This window comes from Nothoprocta perdicaria, unplaced genomic scaffold (assembly GCF_003342845.1).
Source record: "Nothoprocta perdicaria isolate Ctin4 unplaced genomic scaffold, notPer1 scaffold_375, whole genome shotgun sequence".
Taxonomy (NCBI): Eukaryota; Metazoa; Chordata; class Aves; order Tinamiformes; family Tinamidae; genus Nothoprocta; species Nothoprocta perdicaria.
In genome coordinates, this window is record NW_020455616.1 from 158385 (window position 1) to 177613 (window position 19229).

Here is a 19229-nt window from a genome sequence, read left to right on the forward strand (position 1 = left end):
AGGAGACACACAGAGGATGCACTGACTGCCAGAAGGCTGAGCCAGCCCTGATCGTTTTGGGACTGGCATTGTGTTTGCTGGGACAAGCCGTAGGGCCCCATGAGGGGCCTGTTGGGCGGTAATGGAATAAATGCCGATTCCTTCAGTGATTCTTGCATTTTTTGCAGCAGGTCTGCACCTTTGGACAGCCACTCTGCGGATACAGGGACAGAGCACTGGTGTAGAGGGTAGGAAGTACAATTCAGTGCTATGTGTGTGATTGAAGGAGGAACACCAGAAGGATAATGTCCTCATTAAACCTCAACTCCYACCTTATTTAGAAGCCAGCACACAGAGGCTGGCTGTGAAACCACGTGCTGCCTTCATTTATAAAGAGAAGAGGTTGTGAAACCAACATCACCCTGGAAACAACCAACTAAAACCTCACTGATGGAACAAATCAGAGATAGGTGTGTATGGCCAAACCAACACCTCCAGGGGCTTAGGAAACACGCACTGCGTGAACAAGAGGGCAGACCATAGAGGACACAAGAAGGAGACAAGGCAGCTGAACTAAGAGAGACCAGAGCCCCTGTCTCCAAGGGACACCCCAGCCATGTCAAGACTACACTACAGAGGAAGAAAGGGATGGTGCAAACCCAGGCTAGGAAAGCTGTGTTTCAGGAGGACTGTGTTTTATGGGGAGATCAAAAGGCTTAATTCTGCAATGATTCCCTCACCGACTGGTTGGGAAGTCAGCATAAGGAACTGCAGTGAGGGATCTATGCTGAAAGGGTGAGGTGGCCATCAGTAGCCTTGCAGATCCGCATGGATCTTTCACACACCTGGCTGGAACTGACCATGCCCCTGACCAACTGAGAATGATAGCGGGCCAGGGCATATAGTAAGGGTGGGAATTTTCAACCATGTTGCCAATCATGTTCCCACAACGGTTGGCACAAAACAGGATAAAGGCCCTAGGAAAAGCTCCTGACACCAGGGATTAAACGCAGCGTCTGCCTTAACAGGGACCTTAAGCGGCTGCTTACGGATTCACGTGGAAGCGTCTCCTCCCTTCAGGTTTTAAGGTGAGGTGTGTGGCGTGGCGCCCAGCCATGGCCACCACGGCCTGCGCGCGAGCTCMGGCCCTGCGCGACGGCAGCAGCAAAACACCCTGCAGAGAAACGCTGACCGGGCCAGGGGAAGCACGAAGCCCAGCAGAGCCGGGCTGCGGGCATGGAACCGCTTCGTGAAGGAGCCCACGGCGCCAGGATCCTCACGAGCACGAGACACTAGAGGGAGCTGACGGGCAGGCCGCCCGCTCCGGCCCTCGGTACCGACAGCTTYTCCCGCCCCGTTTCTGCAGCTCCCAAGGAAGCGGCGAGGCCAAGGGCTGCTGCTTCTGCAGCGCAATGGTGCCTGCAGCTGCTGATACCTCAGCAACTTTGCCTGGAAAATTGGCTTACATCAGTGGTGAAGCATTAAGGCTGAAATTACAGCCTGTGCTTGGGCGGCCCTCGCTGCCAAGGCAGGAACGTTGCCTCCTGCAGCTCCCCTGCAAGACTTTCCATGCRTCTGTCCCTTTGGATCTGTCCCAAAGGACAGCTCGAGAGGCAAGACCCGAGCCCCCTGCCATGTTGTACCAGGGTCAGACAAAGCTGAACACTTCAGAGAGGGAAAAGAGCGAGAAAACGAGACATGTTTTTGCCCAAAACARCATGGACTCTGTGCTTTCCGAACAGGACTTTTAAGGCAATTTCTGATTTTGGACAGGGAAGCTAGGGTTAGGAAGAAGGGATGGATGCCTTCTCACAAAAACTGAATGTGCAGAGTTCCTAATGCTGTTTAAGCAAGAGCTCAGTGGAGGACGAGAGGTAGCAACTCCTGCAAGAGAAATAGCTATTTCTCTATCAGAAACATAATTACCAGTGGAAACTGACTGCTTATGGCATGAGGCATATTATCAGGTTGAAGACAGGCTTCAAAAGGAGAAACTTCGTCTTCCCATGTCCCTCTTAATGGCTTTGCATACAGTCCTCAGAAAAACAAGTGACTTACCACAAATAAACCATTTCGAGTAATTTTTTTAAAAAATTTTGGAGACTTTTTTTGAAATTTAATCTCAATATTTGTCGAATTTCTTAAAGGTCTAGTTGCAAAAGTTTTATTACTGTATAAGAATATGAACCTGTGGGTTTGTGGTGGATGCASCTGTATAACCTAGAGAGGACTCAGGACTTTCAGACCCTTTGAACTGCCAGACAAGATTTTTCCAAGGTGAAACGCAATATCCTGAGCTGTCTAAATAGGTGGTAACCTTTCAGGGAAACTTCACGCCTGTCATTTACAAGGTAAAACTAAATATACTTAATTTACAAGCAAGAACGCAGATTTTTGCATAGTAGGTGCCAGGATGAGGTTTGTTTTTAAAGGCGAGATGCAGAGAGGCACATAACTTAGTATTGAAAAGGCCTGTGCGAACCAAGCACTGATTGAGGCGAGTCCTGGAGCACGGTCACCACCCCAGGATGGGTGGCAGGTGGACACAGGAGAAAGCAAAGTGTGACAGTGTCATAATGAAGTTCTGCCTTCCTGGAAGCTGGTCCCCAAGCCAAGAATTCGGACTTCTCTGAGTAAGGGAGCTGGATTTCCAACTTCACAAGCAGGAATCTCATTTCCCTCTACATTCAAAGTAGAGAATAAAGACCGTCTGTAGACCAAGAGTGACTGTGGCCGGGAGAAAGATCTTGGCTTGGACTATCTTGCCCATGGGTAGTGAAGTCCGGCACAGAAGTGAGGCTTCATATTGCCTTCTTCCCACAGTTCCCACTAGCTAACGGAAGCAAGCCCTGTGCCTGTGATTATCCCATTCCCAGGAGTCCCCTCAACACAGGGGACTGCTTTCCTAACTGACTCTGATGAAAGCCGACCCTGATGAAAGCCACTCCTTTCCCAGCTTCCCCACCTGAACTTGCACAGTGCGGTGGATCGAGGGCTGGCTGGATGGCAGAGCTCAGAGGGTGGTGATAAATGGGGCCGAGTCCAGTTGGAGGCCTGTGGCCAGTGGTGTCCCCCARGGGTCAGTRCTGGGCCCAGTGCTGTTCAAYTTGTTYATCAATGACCTGGACGAGGGCACGGARTGCACCCTGAGCAAGTTTGCAGATGACACCAAGCTGGGTGGAGTGGCCGACACTCCGGAGGGCTGTGCTGCCATCCAGAGGGACCTGGACAGGCTGGAGAGTTGGGCAGAGAGGAACCTCATGAGGTTCAATAAGGACAAGGGCAGGGTCCTGCACCTGGGGAGGAATAACCCCAGGCATCAGTACAGATTAGGGGTCGACCTGCTGGAAAGCAGCTCCACGGAGAGGGACCTGGGAGTCCTGGTTGACACTAAGTTAACCATGAGTGAGCAGTGTGCCCTCGTGGCCAAGAAGGCCAATGGGATCCTGGCCTGCATCAGGAGGAGYGTTGCCAGCAGGTCAAGGGAGGTGATTCTGCCCCTCTACTCAGCTCTGGTGAGGCCGCACCTGGAGTACTGGGTGCAGTTCTGGGCACCCCAGTATAGGAAGGACGTGGAGCTTCTGGAGAGGGTCCAGAGAAGGGCAACCAGGATGATTAAAGGAATGGAACATCTCTCGTATGAAGAGAGGCTGAGTGAGCTGGGCCTGTTTTCTCTGGAGAAGAGACGGCTCAGAGGGGATATGATTAATATGTATAAGTTCAGGAAGGGAGAATGCAGGGAGGAAGGGGACAAGCTGTTCTCATTGGTGGCCAGCGATAGGACGAGGGGTAATGGCCACAAGCTGAAGCATAAGAAGTTCCGTCTCCAGGTGAGGAGCAACTTCTTTACTGTTAGGGTGACAGAGCAGTGGAACAGGCTGCCCAGGGAGGTTGTGGAGTCTCCTACTCTGGAGGTCTTCAAAACCCGCCTGGATGCCACCCTGTGCCACATGCTGTAGGTGTGCCTGCTTGAACAGGAAGGTTGGACTAGATGATCTGTAGAGGTCCCTTCCAACCTTAAATATTCTGTGAATCTGTGAACTTTGTTAGTGCCAGAGTCACCTGGGCGTCAATTTGTCTCTTCTACCCACCAGCCATATCRGTTTCTTTCCCCTTCACAAGACGCACAATGGAAGCGAGTGCTCAGTTCAGCTCCAACTAAAGAGTGAAGATGTAGCAGGAGTCAGAATGGAGGTTTACAGTTGTTCAGTGCCTCTGAGCTATTTTAAAATATGCTGGAGTCTGCAACTCTTTCCAAAATGAGAAGCAGATCTTATGGGACAGAATGTCTCCTTGCGTCAGCTGCACATTGAGGGAGTCCTCTCATGATTAACACCCAAAGGAGCTGGGAAGGAGCACACGCGGATTTGCGGCTCTGTTATCCTCTCAGGTGGGGTATTGACAAGAACCAAGACGGAGGGAATAGCTCTTTGTAACCCGCCACCATTCATCTGTGTATAGGAGATGCTCAGGATACTCCAAGTTTGGGATTCTATTTTCACATGGGGAGAGACCATGCAGCAAATATGCAGCCCTTCTTTACGAAATGGAGCTACAGCTGCAGACTGAGGCAGAAGCCTGTGGTAGTCTCCTCATTCCACTCATCTTCCTCTGCTACACCAAGCTAACAGCACAGGCAAAGTTGTTCTGAAAAGCCTACCATGCCCTAAGTAAGCTATGACTATGTCTTCTCTGACCCTGGTAGGGACCAAATGGAAATGGCTATAATATTTCCACACAATATTACAAGATCAGGGCAACAAGAACATCATCACTGGACTTAATTTCAAAAAAAATCTAATTTAGGTGCTTCCCACACAAGAAGCTCCACTGAAGTGAACAGAAGCTGGGAGAGGGCAGCACATAGGGAAATTATAAGAACCAAAGACAAATCAAAAGGACAACAGTACTTAAAATAGGACACTTACAGACGATGCAGTTCTGTGCCAAGGAGAAGCCACTGCAGGATCACTGATGTAGCTCCGCCGTGTTAGAAGCTCCGAGGCACTTAAGTTACTTTTGGTCCTTCGGGAGCCCAGTTCAGAGCCATTCGAAGAATCGACCACGGCACTCACCCGTGCTGAGCTCTGCTGAAGTGAGTTTGTTCTTTCATGGGTCCCTTCAGCTTCACAGAGATCCACAGAGGATTTGCACTTATTTGTACTACTTGAAATCGCATTTTTCTCTGCTTTGGCTTGAGAGTCGTCCAGGGAATGTAAGCCTTGTCTTGTTCTCCAAGAACTTCTCACAGTGACGTGCTTTGTTTCTGATGAACCCGTGTCTACAGAGCCGTGGTTCTTCCAGCTGATAGTCTCTGAGGATGTCTCACTGTTCTTTTCCTGGAGTTCAGAGGGCTTGATTGTAATGCTGCTTCTTGAGACCACTGTTTCTGCTCTGCTTCTCAGAGCTGAATCTCCAGTTCTGTCTGTCTCCGATAATTTCAGAGCAGTTTTGTTGATGCTGCTGGTGGTAGCATGCCTTTCTTTTATTGCTACGTCTACACTAGTCCTGGAGGATGCTGGCTCAGAAGGGAAGATGGTGATACTGCTTGTCATTTTATTTGTCGTGGGTTTGGAAACACTTCTCTGCTTTTCTGACTCTGCCTCACCAAGAGTCTCTCCCATTACTGCTTTCATGTCTTTTTCAACGATCGCAGGTTTAATGATGGCTTTTGACCTCAGGGCTTCTCTTGGGCTGAATGACCGCCTGGATTTAAATCCGCCTGTGCTGGTATCGGATGTTTTAATAGACTTGGTGGATTCTTCATCATTTACAGTATTCTTGTCATTTTCAAAAACAGATGCTCTAAAAATTCCCCTGGAATTGGAGAACTCTTTGGAATTGGCTTTCTTTCTTGTCTCAAAGTCCAACTGAGTGGTTGCTTTTCTGTTTCTTCCTGTTTCTTCTTCTGAATTACTTTTTTCATGACTACTTTGGATGGTTTGTGGATCTGTCTTTAAGACAGTGTTTATAGGATCTGTTCCTGAAGTTGCAGACTGTTCTGTGTCTTCTTTATCAAGACCTGAAAGAATCTGCAGAATGTCTTCTTGACTCCTTGAGCGATGCGAACGCTTTATTAATGTTGAAGGCTTTGAATTTTCAAGGAAAGTGTCTGTGACATCTTTCTCATGGGAGTCTATTGCTTTTTTAGGCCTCCCCTCTGAGGACTGCCGGTGAGATGCAGCAAACATGTTTGTTCCCTCTGCTTTAGAGCTCATGGGATCTGAGGGTGATGTCTGGGAAGGGAGGTGATACCGGTAAGCTGAAGCAGTTCCATTGGAAGAGGGGTGATTACCCTTGGGCATGTCCGCAGAGTCAGCAGCTTCTGCCTGATTCATTTTTAGCTTCTCAGGCACAGAACAGACTAATTCTCCTTTGCTTAGCTTTTCATCTCGTGCATCAGAGTTGTTTGGGCAGTTGCCCCGGAGCATCTGATAGGGCTTCTCGACCTTGGTCTTGAGGCCCGTGTCGTTAAGGGGTTTGGAAGGGGCTTTCCAAGATTTCTGCTCATGCGCAGCCGGAGGGTATCGACTGAGGACAGATGGCTGCTCCTTTGATCTCTTCACCTCATTCGGTGTGGCACAGCCTTCCTTCTGACCAGAGGAAAAAGCGGAAGCTAAACATTTCTCATCTAGTCTTTTTGTATCTGTGACAGTAGCATCTAGGAGGGTAGATGCACTGGATGCTTTTCCTGCTTTCCTGGTCACTAAGCTTGGGCTGGGTACTTGCTTACCCCCGTGGCYGTAGCTGTCATTACTGAAGGAGAAATCTCTGTTGCGCATTCGTTCCCGTCGGTGCTGGGGTGAAAGCTCCCTTGCCTTGTGCTTGGTACCTGCCAGGTCAGCTGTGATACCTCTGTATTTAGGCCTGTCGTGCTTCCCCCTGCTAGAAAAGCTTGTATCTTCATTTTCTACCTCTCCATTTTCCAAATCTTTCTGTTTCTTGATTTGCATTTTTATTTCTTCTAGTTGACCAATCAAGAGTTTGTTTTTATTCTGCTCACTCAAGTAACTGTCCTGCAAGTCATTGTTTTTGGCTCTCATTTTTTTAAGTTCTTCTTCCAAAGATTCAAAATGCTTGATCTGTGTTTTAAGTTTCTCAATTTCCTGGGTCAGATCTTTCACTTTGTTGTCTTCCTGATTTTTATTCTTTTGGTTTTCTGAYTTATTCCTGGTTTCATTTTCTACACGTTTTAGGTAATCCACACTTCCCTTCCTCCTGGTTTCTTTAGAGGACAGTGCTGGCGACAAGTCATCTTCAATTCTCAAATCATTTCTTTCCATGAGATTATTTGACGATCTTTCTAGCAAGTTAGATGCATTTCTAGTTTGATCTACCCTATTTAGTTTATTGTTTTGCTCTAGTTTCTGCGTTAGTTCCTGGATTATTTTTTCATTCTGCTTTTCTCTTTCATTAAAATGTTTTCGTTCACTGATAAAGCTCAGTGCTAAGGATTTCAGTTTTTCTAATTCACCCGTTAAGCTCTGCTCATTTTTATCTAGCCTATCTTCAGATGCTTCAAGCTCTTTCACTTTCACTCTAAGTATTTCTAGCTCCGTAGATATCTTTTTGGTTAAGTTCCTTTCTTCATTAAGGCTAAGACACAGCTGGGTACAGTCATTCTTGCTTCTGCTGAAGGCTTCCTCCAGCTTCTCCAGCTCTGCCATTCTCCTCTGAAGTCGTTCAATCTCTGCCTTCAGTTCTCGGGTGAGGCTTTCTTCCTCTTCAAGCTTTTCTTTCATTAAGCGGCAAAGCTCTTCTGCCTTCTTAATTTCTTCATCCTTGCCTTCAATCTTGAGCACTCTTTTCCGCAGAGCTTCGACATCAGCCAGCATGCTGGAATTGCTGCCCTCTGCCTGGATAACCTTGTCCTGGAGGTCCAGCAGCTCATCCTCTGCTTTCTGCAGATTCTTGGTGGCTTCCTCCAGTTCATCAAGGCGGCGACTAAGACTCTGCAATTTGAATCGTAGGTGGCGATTCGATGTCTCCTTGTAACCTGTGAATTCTGCCATGGTTYTGCTTATTCCTTCTGAGTGAAAACCTTAAACACCTTGTTTTTTTTCCTGGTATTTACAGCTTCTTTGGAGAGAGGTAATCTCACCCTGAAAGAAAAAAAAAATAAAATGAACATAAACAACTCAGAATATAAATATTTGCAGACTATAAATTTAAATTTGCATTTTTACATTAAACATGTTTCTGAGTGCTACCTTAGCATAAGAGAAACAAAACTGTGGAAAAGAGCCATAGTCCATTTACTTGGGTGATGCAGCCTAGTTCCAAAAATATCCCATTCTTGATAGTTGAGGGAAGGAAGTGGTGTCTCATGCTGGTTTGGAGGAAGGCTGCGTGCAGTCTCCAGCATCCCTTCACACTCAGAGGTTGATAGAATCAACGYGCCTGGGTGCAGCTTCTTGCACGGGGGAGGTTCACAGCTGTGCTTGACTCGAGTCCCTGCACGAGATGTCCATGTGGTGGGTACTTCCTTGCGACACATGGCACAAGCCCCTAGGTGACTCTTTACAGACAGAGATTCAGCGGATCGTAAACAAGATGTGGAAAATTAGAGAATGCAAATGCTAAGAAAACTGACACAACCAGTGCAAAGGGAAGAACTTTGTGTATGAAAGTTCTGTGTGTATGAAGTACAAACAGCTTATACTTCCTACACGTGGCAAAACATAGGTTATTAGAGCAGATCGTTTTTCCTATCAAGAAAATTGAAGAAAGAACAAACTGGAAGGTAACAGGAGCTGATGCTGCTGTTCCACTGCGTTTCTGGCACAGGGACTGCCAGAAAGATCTGTCCCACCACGCGATGTTGCGAGGTCTCCTGCACACTCCGAGCCCGGCAAAGCACCAGCTGTGCCCTCCACACGCTGCTCCTGCTCAGCRTTCAATATTGCAGCCCCAAGGAGAGACTGACCATGCCTGGAGGCAGGACTGCGTTTTATTTTTTTAATAGCTGCTCTGTGGTCGGCAGGGAGTAGCCGGGGGAGGAGGTGGCTGGAAGCTGAGCTGATCCAAGACCYGCTTCCAGTTCCCTGAATAGGCATCGTCCTACCCTGGGCCCAGGCTCTCCTGCAGCAACGGGCCGAGGGTGGCAGCAGCTCTGTGGCCCGCAGCCCTGCCCGGCTGCCCGTGTTGCTGCAGGAGGGCTCGGCCCGCAGCGTTTCTGCCAGGGCTCTCTGCAGAGGAAACGCGAGTTTCCTATTTCTCAGCGCCAAGAAGGGAAGAGCAGGATGTGGGGAGGAGACGGGGCTGTCGGAGGAGACTGCAGGGCCCGGCGCGAAGCCTTTGACCCGGGGTGATTTGGTGATTCACTTCCCGGCAGGCAGGGCAGCCGGGGCAGCCAGGAGCCACCTGCAGCGCTCCCYGCCGGGACGGGCCTGCCTCGGCCCAGCCCGCTGGGACGTTGCCTCGTTGAGAAGCGCCCCCAGGTGTCACGGGGAAGCCCAAGCGAGTGGCCACGCAGCACCCGGAGAACGAAGCGCTGTCGCCCGCCTGCCCGCCAGCAGGGTTAATGGTTAACTCGCCCGCAGCCCTGCGAAGCGGCCTCCAAAGGCTGGTGCCCAGAGGGCTCAGGGAGCTGCTCTTCCTGTTAGTCCTTCTTCACCACCTCACGTACCCCTGAAGCATCAGTTGCCACCTGAACGGAGCAGTGTCCCTCCCCTCACGTGCCTGGAGCCTTGAGGAAGCCGCACAGTGCAGGGCAGCAAGGGCTTAAGCCCCGCAGTGAGCAATGTGTGCTGAGGACACGCAGCCTCTGCGCTCAGAAGAAAGCACTTGCTGGTGACTGGGTATGCGCTGCTGGAGTCTCCACCTGGAAAGAGAACAACCGAAGCTGCCCTCACTCCTTTTCCAAGGGAACTGCTTCAGCACAGAGCTATCACAACTCTGCTTTCCCACAGCACATCCTAACCAGAAGCATATGGAAATTAACTGTTTCACCACAGAGCTGCAAGCTGCACTCACTGCAACTGCGCTGATTCTAGGCTTATRGAGGCAGCCCCATTCACTGATTGCTGACAAACAGGGATTCTCAATGCTTGCGAGACCCCCAAATACAATTTCAGATCATGGCAGCATGAAATCTCTGGTCCACAGGGGCCAAAACATTTTTCTCAAAACTTTTTAGGACAAATTATCCATAAAAATAACTATTTCAAGACCCATCAATAGGGAATAGTTGTGAGACCATTACCAAGATAAAGAGACCCTGTGCTGTATCAGAACTCTATCTATCCTGTAGCAAACCCCTCCAGGATCAACAGGACCCTGAAAGTCTTCACCTAGTTCGCTGACAGGCTCACTAGCTCACAGCTTAGCGAGCCGGGGCCTCTGCTCCTTCTCTATCTGGCCCARCCTTTCCTGCAGAAGTGACTCATAACAAACTATTTCAGACGATTCCTCCAAAAAACAAAGCAGTGAGAGAACTGCTTGAGAGCCAGTGGCCCCTTGTCATCTTTTGCTAATGCATCACAAGCCATTTAATGTAGGAACACAGTGAGCAGCTATTCTTCCAGACAGATAAACCCCAAGACAATCAATCAACTCTGTCCTTCAAAGAGAAAAGGTTGGAATTCCTTGGCTCTAACTCACACCATTGTGAGGTTTATATATTGAAGCCTGATTTGGTCATATTCTGCAGACAATGGTACATTCCAAGGAGACTCATTCCATCATCAAAGCAGGATCGAAATTATTTCAGAGAACATGCCCTCCTCTTCTCCATGTCTCCATGTCTCCATGGAAAGGAAACAAATTGCCCAGGCTTAGATAGCTAAAGTGATGGGAAAGGAATTGTAAGTAAAGATTCATTTCTGGATTTAAGGGGACTCTTGATTCATGTAGGCATTCAGTGCACAATTGAGGAGTTTAAGGAGCCAAACTTAGGATATACCTCTTGAATGAGATTAGCATACTTTAAAGTCATAAATTTGCAGAACTTTAGATGAGGAAAACCTGTCTCAGTCSCCCCCACCCCACACATCTTTATGAGAGATCTTCTTGTGCTTTCTCCAGTCTWCTCTTAGCAGTCTCCAATAATGAAGCCTGCATGCCAGCTTTGCATCTCTCTTATCCTCACAACTCCAATATCAGTAAGAGTTTTTAAAATAATTTCCAAATGAACTTAACAGTCAAAATCATAACACGAAAATCTCATTTGCTGTTTAAATATTTTCCTAAATCTGCTTTTTTGCCTGATTTGGTGGGATGACAACCCAAATATGGGCAGTATGCAAAGGATGTGGAGACACCCCAAGGATGTGGCTCTTAATGCTTGAATACCCTGAATACAAATTAAAAATAACTCAGATGTAATTCACCTTGTTTCATTTGAAGTTTGCGAATGAACACTCATTTTGGAGTAAGCAGCTCCTTACTGAATATGAAGATTTTCACATTTACAGTCTAAAAACTTAACTTTTTTTTTTTCTCACGTTAAAGTTGCTTCGTTTGAACGTCTTAAAAGGATACAGCCATAAAACAACCGTGAAAGTCTTTCAGCAATCCGGAAGATGTGAAGAATCACAGAAGGGCTGAGGTTGGAAGGGACCTCTAGGGATCATCCAGTCTCCAGCAGGGACACCCAGAGCATCTGCTCAAACAGTGACACAAGGGCCCAGAGAGCCGGTGGTATCTACATCCTTGGAGACAGCCAGAGCTCCAGCAGAAAAAGGCCCTGAAACCTCCGCACTTCCTCCTCAGCTGGAATGATTAATGGCAAGATGATTTATTGCTCAATATATTTATCTTAATATGGAGAACAGGGAGACATTAACAGGAACGTCCTTTACTAACATAAATGGAGAAGAAAGACTCCACGAGACATCTTCTAGCAGAAGGCCCTTTAACTTCTTGGCACACCCAGAAATAATTCCAGCRCTCAGAAATCAAATCTAATTGAAACTGAGCGTACCAGTATTATAAATAAAGTTTACATTTCTCAGATGGAGAGGAATCAGCCAATATAAAATGCTATCTTTAGACACAGCGAATGTTTTAAGTTGGTGCTGCTTTGAGTGAGGACTTGGATCACAGACCTGAAGGGGTTCTTCCAAACTGAATCACTCCATGACTGCCCATGGCCACTATTTTCAGCCTGTCACTGATACCAAAATTCTGATTCACACCCTGATTCTGTCCACTGACATTAAAGGGAGTATAAACACTGGCTCAGACATAGGTACCTGGATGGCAGTAATCTGTCCTTGGACAGACATGTCCTTATGCATAAAATTAAGATGGTGAAAGTTTGGGAAAAGTTGGGGAACCTTTTGGGAAAGTCCAAGAAATCCATCGCAAGAGTAATAATTTTGCCTTTAAAATCAGAAGAAATCATTGAACTGTCCAGTATTCTCAGCGGAACGAGACAGACAATCCTGCATTTACCTAAGAGCCACAGCAACATCCCCTGAGCTTTGTATTCCTGAGAACATGCCCTTCTGAGAAGCCTGTAGAAAGTCTTGGGCATCTTAAACTCGTTGAATTATTCAAAGCAGATATCATTAGAAAATGAGACTGTGGTGAGGAAATACCTATCTGGAGAGAAGATTTTTGGCTGATCTTAAAAAAAAAAAAAAAAAAAAAAAAAAAAAAAAAAAAAACCCAGACTTCCCGCAGCACCAACGGGAAGCACGTGAAGAAAATGCACCGTGAGACCTGGGCTGCTATAGCAGACCCAAACTCTGAAATAACCAAAAAAAAAAAAAAGGGGGGGGGGGGGTTATTATAGCACATTTAGCCAAACCGTAACTTCACTACAGAAAGCTGACAGAGAATTTTACCTACTTAAAAAGTAACTTACAAGTGAACATCAGAGTAAATCCTGGTGTATAATTTYCTACATAACTCATTCTGATTCTGCCTTTTTCCCCCACAGATTTCTCATTGGGTTTTCTGTTTTTAGGAAGTGCCTGCATTTCCTAACTTAGTTTCTASTTATAATTCTCATTTTCTTCCTGCTTTCTCCTCTTTTGTGTAGCATCTCTGCACAGAAGGACCTGGGGGTCCTGGTRGACAACAAGGTGACAATAGCCCACCAGGGTGGCCTTGTGACAATGGTGTCCCGGCCAGCGGGAACGAGTGTCACCAGCAGGGTAGGTGATGTCCACGTGCCCCTCAGCCTGGTGAGGCCACACCTGGAGTTTTGTGTCCACTTCTGGGTTCTCCAGTACAAGAAGAACACGGGCTACTGGACAGAGTCCAGCAACAGGCTAAGGTGGTTAAGGGCCTGGAGCAGCTCTCACAGGAGAAAAGGCTGCAAGAGCTGCAAGTGTTTAGCAGGGAGAAGACTCACAGGGGATCTTATCAACACGTGTAAATACCTGAAGGGAGGGTATAAAGAAGGCAGATGATAGATGATAGCCCAGCGAAAAGAGGTAACAGGAMTGAACACAGCAAGTTCCATCTGAACAGAAGCATGAAGTTGTTTGCTGCAAGGACCACTGAGCGTGAGGACAAGCTGCCCAGAATGGTCATGATGTTCCACGCCTGGAGCTACTCTACAGCTACCTGGACAGGGTCCTGGGCAGCCTTCTCTGGGTGACCCTGCTTGAACAGCACCGWCTGGATGATCTCAAAGTCCTACATTTCACTTACTTTGCTTTGATTTGTTTGTTGCTACCAGGGTACCTTGAGCACCTATAACTCTTGACTATATGACCCACGTGCTCATATATGATTAAGTGTAGAGTCCCCCTCCACAGAGCTCTGTCACACCAAGATTAAGACACTGCCAGCTCCCATGCACTTCTGTCTAATGCTACAGGACTTTATCTCTCACAAACACATTTTGCACTTAATCATTTATCTTCTTCCTTCTGTCTTTAAATGGATAATGCAGCATCCCTCTCCGTGGCTGCGGAAGTCCCAGCCTTCAGCATTGGCCCTGCCTGTCTTCTATGGTCCCCATCACGAGAAGTGTAAGGGCACATCCAAATGTCAAGCTGCAGGCTTACCAAGAGCTCAGAATGAATGGGAATTATTAAACCCTCGAACTACAGCACATTTCATTTCATTTTTCCTTTTGCTCTTGAAGCTAGGGGGTTGCAGTAGTCTCTGGAGTGCAGCACCCATTACAGGCTACAGARAGTCAACAATTTCCAGAAGGTGCATAACCACGGACAACCACCACAAGTGGTGCTTCTGTAGTTCACGGGGTCCTCTGCGTGTCAGACCCAAACTGACTACAAGCTCTGCACTCTGCAGCTGGCAAGAGGTGCAGTGGCAAGGGGAAGAACAGAGCATTTGGGGTTTTGAGCACGTCCATACCCTTGCAGATAGSAGATACACCTGGAATTCCTTCCTCCTCCCCAGATGCTGCTGGGCTGAGCTTAGACCCTCCCTGCTCTATTTTCTGCTTCGCTATTGCTCCGAATACCCGTGGGAACCATATTCTTGCACGGAGTACAAGGCTGGGAGTGTTTGAGCACACCTGGGCAATGGGAGCCTCCGGCAATACAGGACTCCAGCCTGATCATTCAAGTTGCATTAGAGCCTCGGCAGTCAATTGAGGCCCGAGATGATCCTGGAGACAAAGAGCAGCAGAACTGGAGGCAGTGAGAGCACCCCAGCAGCGACTCGGGTGCYCCCGCTAGAGCCAACACAGGTGTCACTATTGCAGCACACGGGGCTACTGCAGCCAGAGACTTGAGCTCATTGCAGAGAAAAGCGACTTGAGAGAAACCTTCCTTCCTTCCGCCTTTGATGGACTCCTCCTCCTCAGAGCACCCTGTCCTTGATCCCACACAATGTTACACAGTTGCAGGGACCGGAGAAAAACTACTTCATCCAAATGGTATAGAAAGTATTCAGACTAAATACAAGTCTGTCAGAGTCCAAGCGTGGGATGTGTTGTCGGTTCAGCACGCAGGCACCCAACAAGCCTCCCAGTACAGCTGAGGAGGGAGAGAGATGATTTATTTACTTACACAGGGAAGGGAAAGGGCCACCCTGGCCCCACTAAACAGAGCAGAAAAACACCAAGCGGCTTTTAGGGATGTCTGTACTTTTAGGAACCAACTGTCTCAAAAATGTCGGCATCTGGTGGGAGAGGAAATTCTCCAAGTCAGGACAAGCGAAACAATCTGGAAATGGTTTGAATATGGACTAATASAGCGCTAGACCGGAGACGTGAAATAATGAAGCAGGAGCCAAAAATAACCATGGTGGCCACAGCAGTGACAGAGACTGCAACGAAGCCAGCAAGCAGAGCGGGTGTCTCCAGCTACAGAGCTGCAGGAAGATACTCCTATTAACTGTAAGATTATAGTATATACTAATCAAACATAAATTATTATTATTAGGTAAATGATTGCTGATCATTTGACCATTAGGTGMTGGACAGTAAATAATGAATGTACTGATGCACAGGCACCAAAAAGACTCTACAGGTAGCAGGGTCCCTGCATCCTCAACACCGCAGCAAGGAGAAAACTATCCATATGATAGAGTATAACATTCTTGCTCAAAAATAGATCAATTCCCTTCAAAGCCTTTCAGTATGCTGGTCCCATCTGCTAGGCATCCAAAAACGCCTTGCACACACAGCAGTGAACACGTTACTGCTATGGAAAGCTCTACATTTGCTTTATGTTTGGATTTAACAATTTGATCATAGAWTCACAGAATCGTTAAGGTTGGCAGGGACCTCTACGGATCACCCAGTCCAACCCCTGCTCCGCAGGGACATCCAGAGCACAGGGCACCCAGTCACATCCAGGCGAGTTTTGAAGATCTCCAGAGAAGGAGCCTCCACAACCTCTCTTTGGTAACCTCTTCCAGTGCCCCGTCATCCTCATTGTCAAGACGTTTTCCCTTAAGTTCCTGCAGAACTTTTGGTGTTTCAGTTTGGGGCCATTTCCTCTAGTTCTATCTGTGGCCACCACTGAAAAGAGGCCGGTCCCATTCTCCCCATTCCCTCCCTCGAGGTATTTCCACACGTTGATAAATGCTTTCATATATACTGTATATGTCATATATGCTTTTATACGTTTGCTTTCACTTGATTTCATTTGATTTCTTGTTCTCATTCCTGTAACACCTGCTAGCATCTAGGTGCTACCTGGCGTGAGCTCATCTACAGACTACCACAAAAAGCCAAAGGATCAAAAATCCTCAGATACAAACTATATTTTCCCGCCATAAGGCCAACCCATCTGTTGCTTTCTACCTTCTCCCTGGTTGTCACCAGAGTCCATAACATGAGGGCTGACRGGTACCAGCTGGAATGACTGGGGGAGGCTCTGAGCAAGCAGCAAAACCAGGAAACTCACTGCGTAAAGGACAATTATGGAGGCTAAAAATACCTAGAGATTCAGAAAGGGAGGAGAAGAATTCATGGAAGAAAAAACCACAAGAGATTGTTGAATGCAAGACCAGAAAGTCCTGGGGCTCCGGAAGCCCTGGCAGCACAAAGGCCGTGCCGCTGCATCGGCCTCTTCCCAGGTGTGGCCCTCTCCCCACACCAGCACCCTACCACAGAGGCCTCCAACGCTYTCTCTCCTAACCCCTCGTCTGGTCACTACAGATCTCGCTCTTCAAGTACACCTCTATTTCCTCCACCCTCTTCTGTCACATTGGTGCTATAGAATGGGACAATAATATTGGTGTCAGTTCTTACTGGTGCTTCCAACCCTTCCAACCCTTTGATTTTTCCCCCTAATGGCTACCTCACRTTTGTCTCTAGAGAGGCTCGCTTCATTCTGCACTCTGCTTCTCTTCACTGCACATTATCAAGCGGGGCATTCCCTGCCATAGGGTACTGTGGAAGCTCCCAGGTCACACGGGTTCAAAAAGCAAATTCATGTAAGACCCACCCACCAAGGGTCACCCACACAAGGACCCACACGGAACTCAGCAACCTCCAAACCAAGAACTGCCAGAAACTGGGTGGCTACTGGGGGCTGCATCATTAGACACCTGCCCTGCTCTTGCAGCCCTTCCTAGGAATCTGGTTTTAGCCATTTCYGGAGCCAGAAACCCAGATCCACCCTGCAGAAACCAGGGAGCGCTCCTGAGGCCATCCCAGAAGGGAGCTCATGGAGCCACAAGGGAACCGGTTACCTCTACGGCCTTCCTTCTAGAAGGGCTCCATCAAACACAAGTTTAAGTGGTAAAAAGAGAACATTTTAGCTCCTAGCTCTTTAATGAACCTCCCTAACAAGAATCTTCCCCAGGACTGGCACAGCCGCCAGTTCAAAAGGCATTTGGGGAGAAGTAGCAGCAACTCYGTCCCGAGGCGCTGGCTGCCACCATGTGCCCAGGAGCGGCACACGGACCCCATGCCACCATGGGGCACCCCACACTGCACCCTGCTGCCCCTGTGGGACGCTGCTTGCCCTGCAGCAACCTTATTTTGGATGTCCCACTGAAATCAAGCAAAGTCAGTCAATCAATCCTGTGACCTCCCGATGTCAGAGAAGGAAACTAGCACTTCCATTTTTCTGAGGAAGTCTATCCATGGAGTTACCATTTGACAGCATTTGTCAACTGGAACGAAGAGCTCCCTAAGCTCCCTTTCTTTCACCGCTCATTTCTCACAAGGTTTATTTGTTCGAGGTCCATGCTCTGTAAAATATGAGGTTCCCACAAGCACGGAGACTTTGCATTGGCACATTACTAAAGATGTGGCACATTCCCAAAATCACTTGAATATACTCTGATACTCGGGGACATCAAAAGATGTAGCGGAGAGCTACAGATGGAACCTCCAAGTCTACGCAAAGAAATGATGGGTGAAATCAGCACAGAGTAGCACAGAATAATGCACATGGAGCAAAAMATCCCAGCTCTACGTGCAGAATAATCAAGCTCAGACACAGCGGGGAGGAGGTCTTGGGTCTACTGTAAGCAGAGCCATGTAAATACCAGCCTGGTGGAGCACAGCAATCAGAATTCAAATCCATTACTCTAAGTTACTAGGAAAGAAGAGTAGCACCAAAAAGAAAATATAAATACGTCACTATATAAATCCATGGTGCACCAGTATCTCACATTTTGTTTATAGTTCTGATCCCATCTCAGCCTATGTAGCTAGAAAAGATATGCATGAAGGAGGATCAAATGCAAAGGAAACCTGCATTCCTGCAACGGAAAACACTGACAGACCAGATTGTATTTTAGCCTAGAAAAGGAGAGGACTCAGAAGGGAAGTATGAGTGACATCTGTCAAGTCAGGAATAGTCTAGAGGGCCCGGATAAGGGTCCCTGCCTCTGCAAGGTGGCAGCAAGCAGGGGCAGGAGGTGCTGCCTGTGACCTGCAGCTGCCTTGCTGATCTCTGCCCGTTTGCTGTGGATGGTGGAAGTTCACCTGGGCTTGGGACACGCTAGTAAAGCAACCCATGAGACCTCTGCTGAGGGTCAGCAGATCCACAGAAACCACATCCAACACTGTAATAAACCCAACTGGCTTCCTTAATATTCCCTCAGGTGGAGGCCCCTGAGGAGGGAGGAGCACATTCCTTCGCAGAGGGAGTGTTCTGGTCTCGTGTCCTTGCTGAGCGCACAGCTGTCAACAGATTATTTAACAAGCTAATTGGCATCTTTGATTTTTTTTTTTTTAAGAGGATAGTTTTGTGCCAGTCTGGATGAACAAGATTCTGCTTATCTACAAACGCAACATGTAATCCTTCTAACTGGCCTAAATTCCCATAGAAGGGACTATCCTCTGTTTATGCAGGATTTCATCTCTTAAAATCATGCTGTATTTGGTTTACTTYGAAATAGGGGAAGAATATATGAAGCATCAGAAGAGTAATCTTTCCTCCCTAATGCTCTCCTAGCACAATCTCACCATCAACCAGGTCTGTTCAGCCGTTTCATTAGCRACGTGAATGATGGAACAGAGTGGAGACTGAGGCAACGTACAGACTGCACCAAGCTGAGAGGGGTGGCAAGCACAGGACACCGGAGAATCTTAACACAAAGGGGAAGGGGTTAAAAATCCAAACGGGAATTCATCACGGGCCAAGTCCTGCACCACAGGAAAATGAAGCTCCCCAACAGAGAAGGGAGAGGTAAGAGCAGACTGCGATCAAGCTGCAAGGTCAGCCCTTTGTGAACAAGGCAAGCCATGTTCTGCGATGCGGTAAGATTGAAAGGGTATGTGGGCAGGCAAGGTAATTTTTTTGCTTTTCTCAACACTACGGGGCCCAAGACRCAGTCCTGTATTCACGGTTGTCCTCTGCAGAAAGCTCATTGCCACTGCGAGAGACGCAGTTCCATCGGATGCAGAAGACAGCTGG

At 47.7% G+C, this 19229-nt stretch overlaps 1 protein-coding gene across 1 annotated transcript in view; it reads right to left on the bottom strand.

Moving 5' to 3' along the window:
- Positions 1-19229, bottom strand: part of LUZP1 (leucine zipper protein 1) — a 28465-nt gene that overhangs the window by 2563 nt on the left and 6673 nt on the right. Inside the window, exon 2 of the mRNA XM_026044652.1 lies at positions 4908-8081. Coding sequence (XP_025900437.1) covers positions 4908-7991 — 3084 coding nt within the window. The 5' untranslated portion in view covers positions 7992-8081. The remainder of the gene's footprint in view (positions 1-4907; positions 8082-19229) is intronic.